This window comes from Trichechus manatus, unplaced genomic scaffold (assembly GCF_000243295.1).
Source record: "Trichechus manatus latirostris isolate Lorelei unplaced genomic scaffold, TriManLat1.0 scaffold00023, whole genome shotgun sequence".
NCBI lineage: Eukaryota > Metazoa > Chordata > Mammalia > Sirenia > Trichechidae > Trichechus > Trichechus manatus.
In genome coordinates this window covers 9,302,197-9,322,076 of record NW_004443959.1, presented here as the reverse complement: position 1 = coordinate 9,322,076, position 19,880 = coordinate 9,302,197, and the positions used below count along the sequence as shown (strand labels likewise).

At 37.2% G+C, this 19,880-nt stretch overlaps 1 protein-coding gene across 1 annotated transcript in view; it reads left to right on the top strand.

The window, feature by feature from the left end:
- The window catches only part of TAF1B (TATA-box binding protein associated factor, RNA polymerase I subunit B), a 106,814-nt gene that overhangs the window by 43,316 nt on the left and 43,618 nt on the right, over nucleotides 1-19,880 (top strand). The window contains exons 7-8 of the mRNA XM_004373069.2: nucleotides 6,619-6,775; nucleotides 12,501-12,600. Coding sequence (XP_004373126.1) covers nucleotides 6,619-6,775; nucleotides 12,501-12,600 — 257 coding nt within the window. The remainder of the gene's footprint in view (nucleotides 1-6,618; nucleotides 6,776-12,500; nucleotides 12,601-19,880) is intronic.

Sequence of the window (19,880 nt, the reverse complement as noted above, 5' to 3'; positions counted from 1 at the left end):
GGTTTCAGGATTGTTGATTCTCTGTTTGGCTTAGTTTTTCGGATCTTTGTTGTGGAGGGACGGCGTGGTGCTTCTGCCTAGACCGCCATCTTGCCGGAGTCCCCCCTTCATTGTACTTTAGATGAAGTTTTATAGAACAAACTAGTTTCTCATTTAACAGTACATATATTGTTTTATGACATTGGTTAACAACTCCACGACATATCTTTACTCTCCCTTCTCGACCCCTGACCCCTTACCCTGACCCTTGACCCCTTACCCTGACCCTTGACCCCTAAACCCTAATCTTTGACTAAAAGGTAAACCTCTGGAGTGACTTCATTACTGAGCTAAAAGGGTGTCTGGGGGCCATACTCTCAGGGTTTCTCCAGTCTCTATCAGACCAGTAAGTCTGGTCTTTTTTTGAGTTAGAATTTTGTTCTACAGTTTTCTCCAGCTCTGTCCGGGACCCTCTATTGCGATCCCTGTCAGAGCAGTCAGTGGTGGTAGCCAGGCACCATCTAGTTGTACTGGACTCGCTCTGGTGGATGCAGTCATGGTGGTTGTGGTCTGTTAGCCCTTCGGATTAATCTTTCCCCTGTGTCTTTAGTTTTCTTCATTTTCCCTTGCTCCTGAAGGGTTGAGACCAGTGGAATATCTTAGATAGCTGCTAACAGGCTTTTAAGACCCTAGATGCTTCTTACCAAAGTAGAATGTAGCACATTTTCTTTATAAACCATGTTTTGCCAGTTGAGCTAGATGTTTCCTGAGATCATGGTCCCCACAACCCTCGGCCCAGTAATTCAGTCCCTAAGGGAGTTTGGATTTGTCCTTGGAGCTTCCATGACCTTACTCTGAACAAGTTGTGCTGGCTTCCCCAGTATTGTGTACTGTCTTACCCTTCACCAAAGTTACCACTTATCTATTGTCTATTTAGTGTTTTTCCACCCCTACCCCTCCCCTTCCTCTTAACCATCAAAGATTGTTTCTCTTTGTATGTAAACCTTTTCATGAGTTTTTATAGTGGTGGTCTCATACAATATTTGTCCTTTTGTGATTGACTTGGATTATTTGTCATTTTGTTGGAGAGATGTTGGATTTTCCTGTAGATTTTGGAGATTAGACCTTTGATGGATTTGTAATAGCCAAATATTTTTTCCCAGTCTGTAGGTTCCCTTTTTACTCTTTTGATGAAGTCTTTTGATGAGTGTAAGTGTTTAATTTTTAGAAGATCCCAGTTATCTAGTTTATCTTCTGAAATTTGTATGTTGTCAGTTATGGTTTGTATCCTGTTAGTGTCACGTATTAGGGTCTCTAGCGTTGATCCTATTTTTTCTCTATGATCTTTATGGTTTTTGATTTTATATTTAGGTCTTTGATCCATTTTGAATTAGTTTTTGTGTATGGTGTGAGGTATGGGTCCTGGTTCATTTTTTTGCAGATGGACATCCAGTTTTGCCAGCACCATATGTTAAAAAGACTGTTCCTCATTTGATGGACTTTGGGCCCTTGTCAAAGATTAGGTGACCATAGGTGGATGGATTTACATCTGGGTTTTCGATTCTGTTCCATTGGTCAATATATCTGTTGTTGTACCAGTACCAGGCTGTTTTGACTATTGTAGCTGTATAGTAGGTTCTGAAGTCAGGTAGTGTGAGTCCTCCAACTTTATTCTTCTTCTTCAGTAGTGCTTTACTTATTCGGGGCCTCTTTCCTTTCCGTATAAAGTTGATTGTTTTTTCCATCTCTTTGAAGAATGTTGTTGGTATGTGGATCGGGATTGCATTGTATTTGTAGATTGTTTTGGGTAGAATTGTCATTTTCACAATGTTGAGTCTGCCTATCCATGAGCATGGTATGTTTTTCCATTTATGTAGATCTCTTGTTTTCTTGCAGTAGTGTTTTGTAGTTTTCTTTGTATAGGTTTTTTACATCCCTGGTTAGATTTATTCTTAAGTATTTTATTTTTTTAGGGGCTGTTATAAATGGTTTTGTTTTCCTTTTCGTTGTTCTCTTTGTTGGTGTATAGGAATCCAACTGATTTTTGTATGTTTATCTTGTATCTTGCTACTCTGGTGAATCTGTTAGTTCCAGTAGTTTTCTTGTGGAGTCTTCTGGGTTTTCTATATATAGTATCTTATCATCTGCAGATAGGGACAGTTTTGCTTCTTCATTACCAATTTGGATGCCCTTTATTTCTTTTTCTTGCTTATTGCTCTAGCTAGGACTTCCAGCACAGTGTTAAATAGGAGTGGTGATAAAGGACATCCTTGTCGTGTTCCTGTTTTCAAGGGGAATGTTTTCAGCTTCTCTCCAGTAAGAATGATGTTGGCCATTGGTTTTATATAGATGCCCTTTATTATGTTGAGGAATTTCCTTTTTATACCTATTTTTTTGAGAGTTTTTATCAGGAATGGGTGTTGGACTTTGTCGAATGCCTTTTCTACATCAATTGAGATGATCATGTGATTCTTTTTATTTATGTGGTGGATTATGTTGATTGATTTTCTAATGTTGAACCATCCTTGCATATCTGGTATGAATCCTACTTGGTCATGGTGTATTATTTTTTTGATATGATGCTGAATTCTATTGGCTAGAATTTTGTTGAGAATTTTTGCATCTATATTCATGAGAGATATTTGTTTGTAATTTTCTTTTTTTGTGATGTCTGCCTGGTTTTGGTATCAGGGTTATGCTGGCTTCATAGAATGAATTTGGAAGTATCCCTTCCTTTTCTATGTTCTGAAGTAATTTGAGTAGTACTGGTGGAAGCTCTTCTCTGAATGTTTGGTAGAATTCTCCAGTGAAGCCATCTGGGCCAGGGCTTTTTTTTTGTTGGGAGTTTTGTTTTGTTTTGTTTTTAATTACCTCTTCAATCTCTTCTCTTGTTGTGGGTCTTTTCAGATTTTCAATATTAATTGGTGATAGTTTGTGTAGGTAGTGTGTTTCTAGAAATTTGTCCATTTCCTCTAGATTTTCAAATTTGTTGGAATATAGTTTTTCATAATACTGTGTTACGATCCTTTTTATTTCAGTTGGGTCTGTTGTAATGTCCCCCATTTCCTTTCTTATTTGGGTTATTTTTGTCCTCTCCTGTTTTTCTGTTGTCAGTTTAGCTAGTGGTTTATCGATTTTGTTGATCCTTTCAAAGAACCAACTTTTGGTTTTGTTAATTCTTTCTATTGTTTTTCTGTTATGTATTTCATTTATTTCTGCTCTGATCTTTATTATTTCCTTTCTTCTGGTGGCTGTAGGCTTCTTTTGCTGTTCTCTGTTCGAGTTTTGTAGCTAATGTTTTGATTTTGTCCCTTTCTTCTTCTTTGATGTGTGCCTCTATTGCTATAAATTGACCTCTGAACACTGCCTTTGATGATTTTTCATTCTCATTTGATTCTAAGCCTTTTTGATTCCATCTTTGATTTCTTCTGTTACCCAGTGGTTTTTAAGCAGGGTATTATTTCCATGTAATTGATTTTTTTCCTTGCTTTTCCTGTTGTTAATTTCTACCTTGATGGGGTTATGATCAGAGAAGATACTTTGTATTATCTCAGTGTTTTGGCTTTTGTTGAGGGTTGCCTTTTGGCCTAGTATGTGGTGTATTCTGGAGAACATTCCATGTCCCTTGGAAAAGAATGTGTACTTTGCAGCTGTTGGGTGGAGTATTCTATATATGTATGTGAGTTCAAGTTTGCTGATTGTGGCCTTTATATCTTCTGTATCTTTGTTGAGTTTCTTTCTGTATGTTCTGTCCTTTACCGAGACTGGTGTGTTGAAGTTTGCTGCTATTACAGTGGAACTGTCAATTTCTCTTTTCAGTGCTGTTAAAGTTTGTTTTATGTATTTTGGAGCCCTGTCATTGGGTGCGTAGATGTTTATTAGGGTGATGTCTTCATGCTGGATCATCCCTTTAATCATGATTTAGTGCCCTTCTTTGTCTTTTATGGTGGATTTTGTTTTAAAGTCTATTTTATCTGAGATTAGTATTGCCACTGCTGCTCTTTTTTGGTGGCTGTTTGCTTGATATATTTTTTTTCATCCTTTGATTTTTAATAAATTTATGTCTTTGTTTCTAAGGTGTGTCTCTTGTAGACAGCATATTGATGGATCCTATTTTTTAATCCATTCTGTCACTGTCTCTTTACGGGTGCATTGAGTCCATTTACATTCAGTGTAATTATTGATAGGTGTGAGTTTATTGTTGTCAGTTTGTAGTGGTTTTTTTGTGGTGCTGATGATTTCTTTGTTCCACTTACTCTCCTGTGCTGAATTCCTTTTGTTTGTGGATTTTTTTTTTATTTCTTTTGTTTTTGTAGATTTTGTTTTTACTGGTTTCCTGTTGTAGATTTTTTGGTTTTGTATAGTCCTTGAGAGTTTATTTCCTAGGTTGGTATCTTGTGTCCTAGATTAAGGCTGTCATCTGATATTGTTTGTTCTCAAACCGAAGGACTTCCTTTAATAATTCTTGTAAGTTTGGTTTGGTTTTTACATATTCCCTTAATTTCTGTTTATCTGGAAATGTCCTAATTTCACCATCATATTTGAACGAGAGTTTTGTAGGATATAGTATTCTTGGTTCGCCATTTTTTCTTTCAAGGTTTTATATATGTCATCCAGTTGCCTTCTTGCCTGCATGATTTCTGCCGAATAATCAGAGCTTAGTCTTATTGTTTCCCCTATGTATATGACTTTTTGTTTTTCTCAAGCTGCTCTCAGGATTATTTGTTTGTCTTTGGTTTTAGCAAGTGTGATTATGATATGCCTTGGTGATTTTCTTTTGAAGTCTGTTCTGTATTGGGTTCGTTTAGCTTCCTGGATGGTCAGCTTTTCATCCTTCAAGATATTAGGGAAGTTTACTCTCAGCAGTTCTTCATTGATCCTCTCTGTGTTTTCCACCTGGTTCTCCACCTGTTCTGGAACTCCTATCACTCACAAATATTTGGTTTTGATTGTAGCCCACATAATTCTTATGGTTTCTTCATTTTCTTTGTCCTTTTTTTCTGATTTTTTTCCTCAAAGTTGTATCCAAGTGTTTGTCTTCAGTTTCGCTGATCCTGTCTTCTTTTGTTTCAAACCTGTTCCTCAGCCCTTCTATGACATTGTCCATTTCTGAAATCTTGTTGTTTATCTTTTGGATTTCTAATCGTTGTTTTTGTATGATTTCCAGTTGTGAATTTGTTTTGGCATTTTGTTCCTGCTTTATTTTCCTGAATTCTTCCATTTTTTTATCAGTATTTTCCATGAATTTGTGTATTTTTTTCCTCATTTTTGCCTGCTTTTTACTCAACTTTTGGATAGCTCTGAATATTAGAGATTTGAATTCCATACTGGGTAGTTCTAGTGCCTTTTCTTCTACTGGAAAGTCATCTGGTGTTTTATTTTGGATGTCTACGGGAACCATCCTGTCCTTTTTTTATATGTTTTGATATTGTCTGCTGTCTTTGAGGCATTCAGTAGTTACTTTCTTCATGTATCGATTGTAGATTTGTTTGTTTCGTCCTGTTTTTGTTTTATTTGGTTATGTCTGAGCAGGCGGGCTGTGCGTTCTTTGTTGTTTGCTCATCAGTGGACATGATATTTTTCACCTTCTTGTCCAATGGGCAGGGCCAGTCGCTCAGCTGTGGTGTAGCAGGGCAGGTCCAGCTGAAGGGGTGGGGCTGGGATGGGTTGTTTGTGGCACGTACTGGGGCTGACAAGGTGAGCCAGGGGTCAGTGCAGGTCAGGTTCTAGTAGGTCATGCCTTTGCTGCTTGGGAGTGCAGTGTTCAGCACATGGTGCAGATAGGCAGAAGGGAGGGAGAGGAGGAGGTTGTAATGTGTGGAGCTAGGTTGGGTGTGGAAGAGAAGAGAGGAGAGACAAACAGGAGCAACAACAACAAAAAAAGTGCTGAGGGCGCATGCCATTGGAGTGGAGAGACAAGAAACCAATAAATGAAGAAAAGCAAAAAGAAAAATAAATGAAAAACTTTTAAAAATATGCCTCCAGGAATCCCACCAGCATGGCTGCGCAGACTGGCGAAGTGGCTTCCAAGCTATGCAGTGCAGCCTGCCTAGAAGGTTACCACTACTAGGCTTTAAGTTCCAGGAGAAATGGGACATTGTTCACTGTCATTTCCCCAGACCTAGAGGAGTGACACAAAGAATGAGATTAATAAGCATTTGTTAAATGAATGAATGAAGGAGGATAAAAATAGTGTAATATTGTAAAGGCTGACGAGAAGGTAAGGTGGGAGGAGATGCTGCTTTAGCTTAAGAGTTTTGGAGAGGCCTTTCAGAGAAGAGGACATGTGAATCGACGCCTGGGTCGAAGGATTTATACATTTTTTTGTTTTACTTTTCAATTGTTTGTCCTTTTATTTATTTTAAAATTATTCATATTCACAATAAAAAAAAATTCAAACAGTCCAAATTCCTCTTTAGAATCCTACCTCATCCCACTCCCACAGATAATCCGCAGTTCCCTTTTTTTGGCCTATTTCCTTCTAAACCTTTATTGCTCTTAATTGCCAGTTGCTCTTTGTAAAGGTTATATCAATAATAATAGAAAATACTTAAATATCTGTTTGAACTTTTTGTTGTTTGACTTCTTTTCTTGTCCATAGTTACTTGCACATTTTAAAATCTTGATTTATACCCTAAGAGACAGCATCAGTCTGTTCTGGATCTCTTGATGGAGTCGAATACTCAAGACGAAAGGAAAAGGGAATTGTGAAGATGACTATGCCAAGGACACTTGCTTTCTGCTATCTGTCATTACTTTGGCAGAGAGAAACAATTACTCTTTCAGATCTTTTGAGGTAAGCTGGACCACTAGTATGATAATGTTTTTGCTGATTGTGTGAGTTAGGAGTCAACCTTTGGATATTTTGAATTTTACAAGGAAGAAGAGACTGAGAAGATTGGGTAGCCTGACTTCTGAAATTTAATGTCTCTTTGGGCTAGTAATTTCTTTTTTTTGTTTGTTTGTTTCCTTATTTATATAGTGGAAACAATAGTATTTATCTCATATGAGATGTTGGAAGATTAGTTATCTAATGTGAGTAAAATGCTTTGAAGATGAAAAGTGACATTTGAGTACCTAAGTAGTAGTATTAAGTATTTTTCGTTTTTAAGAGAATAGATGATGATTGTGGCAAAATGGTTATTAGTAGTTAACAAAAGCATACATTGGTGGTGTTGAGAGCTAACATATAGGTCGTCTATGTTTATAAGGTAAAGTAGAAAACAAAACTGTTGGAAGAACCTGTTAGATAGTCAGCATTTGTATTTATTAAGAAAATCTATAGAGTTTTATGGTTAATGATTAAATTATGTCATTATGTTTAAGAATGTCTCATTTAATAGAAGATGTGCCCAAATCATTAATGTGTCAATTTTTTCCCCCAGCTTATATGTATCTAAATAGTAATATTTGGGTTTAATCAGTGTGTAGAGTGGGTTTAAACACACAGACTTGGAACCAGACTTCTGGGTTCGAATCCTGGTTCTGCCACTTATATTTATATTATCTTGAGTAAATTATTTAATTTCTCTCTGCCTCTCTTTCATCATTGATAAAATGAGGCTAATAATAATATCTACCTCATGGGATTGTAACTATTTTCAATAATTAGTACTACATGAAAAGCATTTAGAACAGTGCCTGGCACATACTAAGAATTCAATGCTAGTTATTACTGGCTTTGTTTTCATTATTTTCATCATCCTCATTATTATTATTGGCACTAGACCCTTTGATTAAATAAAATCAGAAACTCTAAGGTAGGGCTCAGTAATTTCTGTTTTAATAAGTTCTCCAGGGGATTCTTATGGATGCTAAAGTTTGGAAACTGCTGCCAAACCTTGAAAAAATATTTAAAGAACCTTCGTTTGAAGGGAATATGTTATTAGCCTGGCCCAAATACCCACATATCTTCCACTATCCTCCATATTACTCCTCTGTTTAAATCCATTAGCAGCATTCATAGCCCTTAGGATAAATTCATAACCCTTAAAAAAAAGCCTTTAAGCACTGCCTATGTAGTAACAACAGCATTAATAATAAATAACAATAGCCAATGTTATTCATTCCACAAATATTTACTGAATATCTACTATATGCAGGTGTTGTTCTAGAGTCTAGACCCTTGAGATACACCTGTGAGCCATATAGATCACGTCCCTGCCTTCATGAAGTTTAGCACTAGAGATGAGCAAATACATAAATAAATAAATTTATGAAACTGTGAAGTTCTATCCAAAAGATTGAAATAGGACGATGTGATAGAGAATGACTAAATGTATACTTTAGATTGGTTATTAAGGAGGACCACACTGAGAAGGTGGAATTTCAGCTGCACTTGGAATGACAAGAAAGAACCAGCCCTGTGAATATCAGGAGTAGCATTCCAGGTAGAGGGAATAGCATTCCATGTAGAGGGAGTAGGTAGTGCAGAGGCCCTAAAGCAAGAACAACTTGGTGTGATTAAGGAACAGAGGAAGGCTAGTGTGGCTAAAGTAAGAGAATTTGAGGGAGGAGTAGAAAGATGAGGGATAATAAAAGATAATAAGCAGGGCCAGTTAGGGGTTTGTAATTTTTTTTAATTGAGGTATAATTCACATACCATAAAAGTCACCCTTTACACGTGTTGTTGTGCAAGCATCACCACTGTCTAATTCCAAGATATTTTCCATCACCCCAAGAGGAAACCCCATACCCAGTTTGGATTTTAAGTGTAATAGTAAGCCACTGGGGTTGTAAGTAGGAGAGAGACATGATATTATGTTTTTAAACAACCATGCAGACGTGTGTGGAAAATGGTTAATAGGTAGGCAAGAGTGGTAACAGGGAGACCAGTTGTTTGTCTTTTGCTATACTTCAGGCAAGGGATGGTGACTTGCACTAGGACTGTGGTAATGAAGTTGGAGAGAGGTGAGTGGGTTCGGGAAATGTTTTACAAGTAGACATAACTCTAATGTAGTTCTTCTTAAAATTATCTGCGATGAAGGAACAATTTGTTATGTTTCCAACCCAGCACAGATTGAAACTTTTGAAATAGAGATTATTTCTAGGGGACATGGCTAGAGTAGTGGTCTGCTGAGGAGGAGGGATATACAGGGTGCTTTTAGCCTGTTCCAATTTCTCTAAAATTCCTGAATTTCCATTTCCAAGAGACCCATTGATAATACCTAACAAGATTTAGTAGCTATCTTTTTGGAAAAGCAAGTATTTTTCAAGAAGGAAATTGAAATTCAAAAAGAAAAAAAACTTTAGAAAGAAGTTAAGAGTAGCACTTTTTATTAATGATGAAAAATTGTTAAAAACTCAAATGCCCAAAACCTGCTCTGTGCAGAGTTTTCTGCTTCTCCCAGGCAGAGCTATCATTCCTTCCTCTGTAGCACTGTGCACATACCTCTGTGATGGCACATATGGCACTGCTTAGACTGATTTCTCTACAGGCTGTCTCTCTCAACCTGTTAGGGCTAGGGTGTGAACTCTTAATGTTTTTAATCATCTCTAACTCCTAACTTCTCAGAAAACCCAAAACCAAACCCATTGCCGTGGAGTCGATTCCAACTCATAGCGACCCTGTAGGACAGAGTAGAACTGCCCGCCCCATAGGGTTTCCAAGGAGTGGCTAGTGAATTCAAACTGCCAGCCTTTTGCTTAGCAGCCAAGCTCTTAACCACTGTGCCACCAGGTCTCCAACTCCTCAGAAAGTGACCAGCATATATCATCACATGGGGATAATTATTAGAGAAATTAGGAATGGATTGGAGTCCCTGGATGGTACAAATGGTTAAGCACTCAACTACTAGCTGAAAGTTTGGCAATTCATACCCACCCAGAGGCATCTTGGAAGACAAGCCTGGTGATCTGCTTCCGAAAGATCACAGCCTTGAAAACCTGATAGAGCAGTTCTACTCCGCACACATGGGGTTGCCATGAGTCAGGATCGACTCATCGGTAGTTAGCAACAACAACTAATGAATGTATTAATGGAATATTGAATCATTATAAAAGTAATAAGCAATATATTCTACATATAAAATAATATTAAACCAAAAATATAATTCCAAGATAATATAAATACTGATTACTGTGTACAAATACTTTTAAAAATATTTTTAAAAAACTAGTGAAAACTAAGCTGGGGGAGACTTTCCTTTTGGAGCTTCTCTAAAGAACCTTATTTTACCTTTAAGCTTCATAAAACACTGTATTTACATAAAATATTTAATTCTCAACTTTCAATAGACTAAAAAACTAAAGAAATCACATTTTTAATTTGAAATTAAAGTTGAATCAGTACTGTTTTTTAACTGCTGTAAAACTGAAAGCCAGACATTGACCCAGCTCTAGCAACAGTAAAGACCATAAGGTAATGCATTTTGTGTGCTTATTCCTGCCTTTATCTTATTTTCCTTAACAGCTATCTTATTTAGAAAATCCATACATACACGCACACTGTCTTGGATTGAATTGTGGCTCCCCAAAATATGTGTCAACTTAGTTAGGCCATGATTCCCAGTATTGTGTGGTTGTCCTCCATTTTGTGATTGATGTAATTTTCCTGTGTGTTGTAAATCCTAATCTCTGCCTGTGGTTAATGAGACAAGATTAGGTTATGTTAAAGAGGATTAGGGTGGGCTATAACAATCTTACCCAGGTCATATCCTTGATCAATGTAAGGGGAGTTTCCCTGGGGTGTGGCCTGCATCACCTTTTATCTTACAAGAGATAAAAGAGAGAAGCAAGCAGAGAGACATGGGGACATCATACCACCAAGAAGCAAGAGCCAGTAGAATAGCACACCCCTTAGACCTGGGGTCCCTGTGCTGAGAAGCTCCTAGTCCAGGGGAAGATTGATGACAAGGACCTTCCTCCAGAGCCAACAGAGAGACAAAGCCTTCCCCTGGAGCTGGCACCCTGAATTCAGATTTCCAGCCTACTAGACTGTGAGAGAATAAACTTCTCTTTGTTAAAGCCATCCATTTGTGGTATTTCTGTTAGAGCAGCAGTAGATGACCAAGACAGAATTTGATACCAAGAGTAGGGTGCTGCTGTAACAGATACCTAAAATGTGGAAGCAATTTTGAAACTATGAATGGATAGAGGACTCAGAAGGAAATGAGGAGAGTTGTTATACTGGAGATGGCACAGACAGTGAGAAGCAGCAAAGAACCAGCAGCTTCAGAGAATCGGCAGCAGCGAACTAAGAGACCAGCCTGAGACAGTGCTGGAGCCGACCTACAGAGCAAGAGAGCTGAGTGCCTTTGTGCAGGAGGCTTCCTGGTGGAGTAAGGTGCCCGCGGGCACTTGTTGGTGGAGCTAGGCTCGCCGACCCACAGAATGAGAGAGCTGAGTGCCTTCTGGCTAAAGTTTACTAATGGAGTGGGGTGCCTCCAGACACTTGTTGGTGGAGCTAAAGAGCTTTGGAACACTTGCCCCAGGAGGGCAGATGTGGATGGAGAGGCCCGAGGGGTGGAGAGGCCAAGGAACCAAGAAAGCAGTGCCTGGAACAGAGCGCATCCTTTGGACCCAGGGTTCCTGCATGGAGAAGCTCCTAGTCCAGTGAAAGATTGATGACAAGGACCTTCCTTCAGAGCCAACAGAGAGGGAAAGCCTTCCCCTGGAGCTGACACCCTGAATTTGGACTTCTAGCCTACTGGACTGTGAAAGAATAAACTTTTTTTTTTTTTAAGCCATCCACTTGTGGTATTTCTGTTATAGCAGCACTAGATAACTAAGACACACATATATATACATAATACCATAATACATACATATGTATAGATATGACACAGCTTGCAATATCGCCATCCCTCATTTTCTGTTCTCCTTTCTTTATTTTTCTCCTTACCATTTTTTCTACCGAGTGTACTATCAATTTTATTTGCTGTCTTTCTCTTTTCATTAAAATGTAAGTTCCATAGGAACTGTATATATTTACTTACATGCATGCACAGTATTCTTCAAACTTCAACTGTTTACTCAGAATATTTGATCCCTACTATGTACCAGACACTGGGAGATGGAGTGGCAAGCCAATTGTCAAGGTTCCTTCCCTTAATCATTCTTTCAGCAACAAGCCTCTACCATTCTCTGTCATAGGTACTGGGGACAGAAGGATAAACAAGAGATATAGTCTAACAAGGAAAACAAAAATCAAGAAAGGTCTCCCTGAAGAAATGAGTTAAAAGAAGTAAGAATTAATCATGAGAGGGGAAGTAGTGATAGAATGAAAGCCATGTCTGAAAGCCTGGTGGTGAATTGGCAAATAAGATACACACTTCTTAGAAATACATAATTTTTTAGTGAGAAACTTAAGAGAATTATTAGATAGTTGGCTAAATGTCTTCCTCATTGGCTGCAAAGAATAATAGATGCTCAGATTTATTATCCTTAAAAATATGTGGGAACGAAAGGATATAGAAAATGCTCAATTGATTCTTACCTTGTCTTTGAAATATAAGATTTTCAAAGAGTTTACTTTGCTAAATAAGTACCATGTCCCTGATTGAAACTCTTTTTAAAAACAGATTTGTTGAAGAGGACCATATTCCTTACATAAATAGTTTCCAGCATTTTCCAGAAGAGATGAAATTATATGGGCGTGACAAAGGAATCTTTGCCATAGAGGTAAATTATTTTCTTTCGTACTTTGTAGTCAGCAGTAAGACACAAATATTGTTCTGAATCATTATTTATATTCCTCTCTGACTTGCTGTTTGTTGTAGGAGTTTTTTTAAATGTCATCTAGTTCTTGTTCTATCCAAATATGGACCATTAGTCATAATTTAATGAAAAGAATTATTTTTTTATTTTCCTTATATAGTTTTTTCTAATCCTTTGGGTTATCCCTAAAATAGAGTGATATGTGTGTATTACAGATAGATATATTGTTGAGACTAAACTTTAGAAGTTTTATATGGAATTTTTTTTTTGTTATTTACACACTGTTACTTTGGAGGAAAGAGAAGAAAGTTATCAACCTGTTTAGAAGGGTACTATTTTAAGTCCTTCATTTCTGTTAATCTTTTTCTAGATCTAATTTCACTTGTTCTTTAGTGGAAGGGCTTCTTTCTTTTAAATATGAGTCTGCCCTGGTGGCTCAGTCATTAAGCACTCAGCTGCTAACCAAATGGTCAGCTATTTGAACTCACCAGTTGCTCCACAGATGTGGCAGTCTGCTTGTCTAAAGATTTACAGCCTTGGAAACCCTATGGGGCAGTTCTGCTCTGTCCTATAGGGTTGCTGTTAGTGAGAATCAGCTCGATGGCAACGTTTTATCACTGTTTATAGTACTCAGATGTTTTTTCCTCTTTATTCTTCATCAGAAGGTTTTCAGTATACTAAATATTAATATTAAATATTATCCTAAGTTGGTTCACTTAAGTAATTATTTTCATAGTCCTTCATGATCTTCACACCCTTTTCATTATTGTGGCTTAATTCAAGAAATATTTCTTGAGTGTTCATGACATTTTGTAATGTTTATGACAACTTAATAAGCATGGCTGTACTTTACAGATGATGAAACTGAGGCTCAAAAAGGTTAAGTAACTTGCCATGGTCATATAATTGGCAAATCTTGGAACCTGGATTTGGACCCAAGTATTTCTCAATATCGTCAGTCAGAACAAGGCCAGAGGCTGACTGCAGAACAGACCATCAATTGCTCATAATGCAGGTTCAAGTTGAAGCTGAGAAAAGTCAAAGCAAGTCCATGAGAGCCAATGTACAACCTTGAGTATATCCCACCTGAATTTAGAGACCATCTCAAGAATAGATTTGACACATTGAACCTAATGACCAAAGACCAGACAAGTTGTGGAATGACATCAAGGACATCATACATGAAGGAAACAAAAGGTCATTAAAAAGCTGGGAAATAAAGAAAAGGCCAAAATGGATGTCAGAAGAGACTCTGAAACTTGCCCTTGAACATAGAGTAGCTAAAGCAAAAGGAAGACATAATGAAGTAAAACAGCCAAACAAAATATTTCAAGGGGCGGCTCTAGTAGACAGAGTAAAGTATTATAATATTATAATGACATGTGCAAAGACCTGGAATTAGAAAACCAAAAGGGAAGAACATGCTTGGCATTTCTCAAGCTGAAAAAACTGAAGAAAAAATTCACACTTTGAGTTGCAATATTGAAGGATTCTATGGGCAAAATATTGAATGACACAGGATGCATCAAAAGAACATGGAAGGAATTCACAGAGTCACTGTACCAAAAAGAATTGGTCAGTGTTCAGCCATTTCAGGAGGCAGCAAATGATCAAGAACCAATGGTACTAAAGGAAAAAGTCCAAGCTGTACTGAAGGCATTGGTGAAAAACAAGGCTCCAGGAATTGACAGAATACCAGTTGAGATGGTTCAACAAACAAATGCAACACTGGAAGCGCTTACTTGTCTATGCCAAGAAATTTGGAAGACAACTACTGGGCCAACTGACTGGAAGATCCATATATGTGCCCATTCCAAAGAAAGGTGATACAACAGAATGCATAAATTATCAAGCAATATCTTTAATATCACATGCAAGTAAAATTTTGCTGAAGATCATTGAAAAACATTTGCAGCAGTACATCGATGGGGACTGCCAGAAATTCAAGCTAGATTCAGAAGAGGACATGGAACGAGGGTTATCATTGCTGATATCTTGGCTGAAAGCAGAAAATACCAGAAAGATGTTTACCTATATTTTATTGACTATGCAAAGACATTCGTCTCTGTGGATCATAACAAATTATGGATAACATTGAGAAGAATGGGAATTCCAGAACACTTAATTGTGCTTGTGCGCAACCTGTACATTGACCAAGAGGCAGTCCAACAGAACAAGGGAATACTGCACAGTTTAAAATCAGGAAAGGTGTGCGTCAGGGTTGTATCCTTTCACCATACTTATTCAATGTGTATACTAAGCAAATAATCGAGAAGCTGGACTATATGAAGAAGAACAAGGCATCAGTGTTGGAGGAACCCTCATTAACAACCTACAATATGCAGATGATACAACCTTGCTCGCTAAAAGCAAAGAGGATTTGAAGCACTTACTGATAAAGATCAAAGACTACAGCCTTCAGTGTGGGTTACACCTCAACATAATGACAACAAAAATCCTCACAAGGATTTCTTTTTACTTGGATCCACAATCAACACTCATGAAAGCAACAGTCAGGAAATCAGTGTATTGCATTAGGAAGATCTGATGCAAATGACCTCTTTAAAGTGTTAAGAAGCAAAGATGTCACTTTGATGACTACGGTGGCATGACCCAAGCCATGTTGTTTTCAATCACCTTGTATGCATGTGAAAGCTGGACAATGAATAAGGAAGATCGAAGAAGAATTGATGCCTTCGAATTATGGTGTTGGCAAAGAATAATGAATATACCATGTACTGCCAAAAGAATAAACAAATCTGTCCTGGAAGAAGTACAGCCAGAATGCTCCTTAGAAGCAAGGATGATAAGACTTCATCTTATGTGCTTTGGACATGTTATCAGGAGGGATCAGTCCCTGGAAAAGGTGATCATGCTTGGTAAAGTAGAGGGTCAGTGAAAAAAAAGAAGACCTTCAACAAGATTGACCAGTGGCTGCAACAGTGGGCTCCAGCGTAGCAACGATTGTGAGGATGGCGCAGGACCGGGCCATGTTCCGTTCTGTTCGGCATGGGGTCACTATGAGTTGGAAACGACGAGACGGCACCTAGCAACAAACAACAGCATCTCTCATTTCAAAATTCATATTCTTTCTTCTATGCCACATTTTTTTCTTCTTTGATAAAAACTGCAGTCAGAAAGAGTAGAGCTTCCAGAGATGGAGGAGTAAAGAGGTTGTCAAATCCTCTCTCCAAAAGACAACTATAAAAGTAGACAGAATTGTCCCCAAAAAACCCATCATAGTTATCTGAAAATTGACCAGAGGCAAACAACAAATTGAATGTTTATTCATGAAAAACTGCTGAATTTGGGGTAAGAACATTGGGAGTCTGTGGTGTTCTTGCCTAGGGCCACTTTCACCCCCCCGGAAACGGAGAAAACCATAATTGTTAAGGTGACGTCTTAGATTCTGAGCATATAACTGATGATTGTCATTGTAACAGGAGAATTTAACACCAGCTAAAAGTTGATGTTCATTATGAAAAGTTATGGTGCAGAGTATAACTTAAGTACTACTTATATGGATAAGTGACTTTCATTTGAAATCTTGGAAATTTTGCGTTATTATTTTTTTATTCAGTCTCTCAGAGGTAGGTGGATTCCCTTCTTCAAAGATAGAAGTCACTAAAAAAAAAGATTATGAAGCTAAAGTAATCTAAGATTTCTTATTATTCAAGTTGTTAGACTAAAAATTTTTTTTAATCTCTCAATTTGTTAATCTTCTCAGAATTTTATCTTCATACTTTTACTGGTAAATAAGTTACCTGAGTAATTCACTACTTGATAGTGCATAGTGAGGGGAGGTCATTTTTGTCAGAGTGTCTTTATAACTTTAAAAGGTTTACTTTGGGAAGAAGGTCATTATAAGACAAAAATAGTAGTGATCTGACTCTAAAGAAAATTAATCCCTATTCACACATCCTTTGATGTTTAAGTTATTATTGGGATTTATCCCTTTCCAGCGCACCAGTGTTAACATAATGCAGATATAAAGTGAAAGTGCAAATTTTGTCAAAGTTCCAGCATTTCATGTTGTCTTTTAAATTGATACAGAACTGCTTGCAAATCCATTGACAAATAAGTAAGGATCTGACAGAATTAGGCTAACTATTGAAGAGAGCATCAATAATGAGGGTGACACAGTAACCTAAAAAAAAACCAAACCCGTTGCCGTTGAGTCGATTCCGACTCATAGCAACCCTATAGGACATAGTAGAACTGCCCCATAGGGTTTCCAAGGAGTGGCTAAAGGATTCAAATTGCTGACCTTTTGGTTAGCAGCCAAACTGTTTACCACTGTGCCACCAGGGCTCTAACTATTGAAGAGAACATCAATATTGAGGGTGACACAATAGGTGCTTCAGAAGGGAAAATTTATATGTAAAAGGATTAAGAGAGCCTGTGGCAAAGTTAATGGAACTCTTGAATAGTTTTGTAAAGTGACCTTCTTTGTAATTATGCTGATCAAATCAAAGGCAGTGTGAAGGATGCCATATTATCATACGATTTTGATAGAAAAATTATGCCAACAAGAAAATCGTCTTTTATTCATTCTTTGTTTTGAGAACTTAGTGGATAAGTATAATTATAACTTAAATTTTGTTCAGTATGAGATAAGATAAACTAATTTTTATGCTTTCTAATTTTATTTCTCAAACTAAAGTCCAACCAAATACAAAATTTGGTCTCTGTTTTTAAGTAGATTCATTTTGAGTGGCCTTTGTAAGGATCCCTGGTGGCTCCGTGGTTAAAGTGATCAACTGCTTACCAGAAACCACCAGAGGCTCCTCAAGAGAAAGATGTGGCAGTCTGCTTCCGTAGAGATTTACAGTCTTGGAAACCCTATAGGGTTACTGATATGAGTTATCTTTCGATAGTAATAACAGAATTAGGATAGGAGTGCAGTGTTACTATGAAAATCACACTGTTACTTATTTTCACAAGCAAATAACGGAGAAGCTGGACTGTATTTTATTTTTCAAGAATTTAACATTATACTTTGGCCTGACCTTGTCCTGACAATACAGACTATGTATTTGTTAGTAACAAGATACATTTTGTTTATGAGTTGTACTTTTGCACATGAAGGGAGTAAAGTATCCAAGTACATATGTCTCAGTTACAGAGCAGGTGCTTTCCTAAAATGTTGACTGCAAAGAGGGGAGTCGTATGTTCCCATTGACATTCATTATGAAATTAGAGACCTCAAAATGTGTAAAAACACAATCAGAAATTAGAGAACTACTTTTAAATTACATGTTTTTAATAAAAAATATAATAGTAGTTTTCAAAAATAAGCCATGAATTATAGCAATTAATATTGACACTTAAATAGGGTTCTTATAACTGTTCTCTTAGCATTATATATCTTTGTTCCGTTCAGCGCTTTTTTTTTCATTTAGTTTTTTCAATTTAGTTTCAACCATGTCTGAAAGGAAAAGACATTTGGTTCATTAAATCTAGGTGTATGTCGTCTTATATTTGTTCAGTTTTCTGAGAGGGACCAATGGAACTGAGTTTATTTTTTATTTTTTGGCATTGATTACCAGGTTCTCAAAAACCAAAACCAAACCCACTGCCAACGAGTTGATTCCGACTCGTAGCAAGTCTTCAGGACAGAGTAGAGCTGCCCCGTAAGACTTCCAATGCTGTAACCTTTATGGAAGCAGACTGCCACATCTTTCTCCCGTGGAGTGGCTGATGGATTCGAACCACCAGCCTTCCAGTTGGCAGAAGAGTGCTTGACCACTGTACCACCAGGGCTCCTCAGTTATCAATTTAGTCTTTGCTAATAAAAAAAATTCTCTTTCTCTGCTACCTCCCTCCTCTTCCTTTTCTCCTCTGCTCCCTTCTCTTTCCTTCTCTCCCTTAGTCTCCAGTATATTCTGCACTTTACATCTTAGCTGACTGGGATTTCACCTGATTTCTCAGAGCCGTTCACCACTGAAGTTACATTGATAACTTTGATGAGGTTATTTGTATTCTCTCTTGATGCCTAAAATTACTATTTAGTTGTTTTTAACTCCCTAACCTAATTGTAAGCTGCTCAGGGGTGGACACCATAATATTTTATATAGAATTGGAGAATATTAAAGCTGGAGGGAAATTTGTGTATCATTTAGTCCACTTCTGTTATTTTTCAAATAAGGTGACAGGCTTAAGAAATGTGACTTGGGAATAAATAAACTTTACTTCATTGGGGTTTTCATGAGGATTATTTGAGATAATGTATTTAAAATGCAGACATTCAAATGGTGTAATAGCCTCGCTCCCAGACCCCAGGATGGTAAACTTTTCCTTTGAGGTGGGGATTAGGAGGGAAATCAAGCTACTTGGAGAAAAAAAATGTAACATTTTTGGAAAATGAAGTTTTAATTTTAAAATTCTATTATAAAAGAACATCTTCGATAATGTGCCCATTTCTAAGCTTTCTGAAAGTAGTTTCCAGCAAGTACATGGAGATGGGAAGGGATAAGAATATGATGACTCTTACTTCTCATGCTAGTATTTTATAATTCTGGTTACCATAAATTCACCTTGCTGCAAAGAATATTACTGCCTGGGCTGAGTTTATATGCTTGAGATTGGTGTCTAACCAGTAATTTCCTTTATACTCACACAGACACTCAAAGTTCCCTGTATCAAAGTAATTATTTTCAAAAATGTATTCTCTATGACCTTTCAAATAGTAATAGATCCTGTTATTGCCAAATGTTTAAATGACTGCAAAAGTGACATATAATGCACAGAATCAAGAGACTGTTTCTGTAATAGCCATTTTGGCTCACATTTCTCAGAAGCCTAGCTTAAGCCTTTAGTTAAGATTTGTACTGCCCTCCCATGGGCAACAGTGTGGTGAGAAGTGCCTGCAGCTGTTAAACAGCCACATTTATTTGTGCTGATAGTTCAGGGTTTCAGCCTAAAATATTATGTCCTCAGTACTATATCAAATCAAAACTGTTTTCTGCCTCTCCTAAATTTTTACAATTTTAGGCTTAAATTTTGCAAATTAAGAGGCAAAGTAAGTTATTTTATATTTGCTTATTTTTTCTCTAAAGCCACTCAAATAGTCCTTTTTATTCGTTCTAATAATTACTGAGAGGAGTATTGAAATCTCCAATTATAACTGCAACTTTTTCTTTTACGTTCCTGTCAGCTTTTGCTTCGAGTATTTTGAAGCTCTGTTACTAGGTACCTAACATTTAGGATATTTGTGTCTTCTTGGTGAATTGACTTCCTTTATT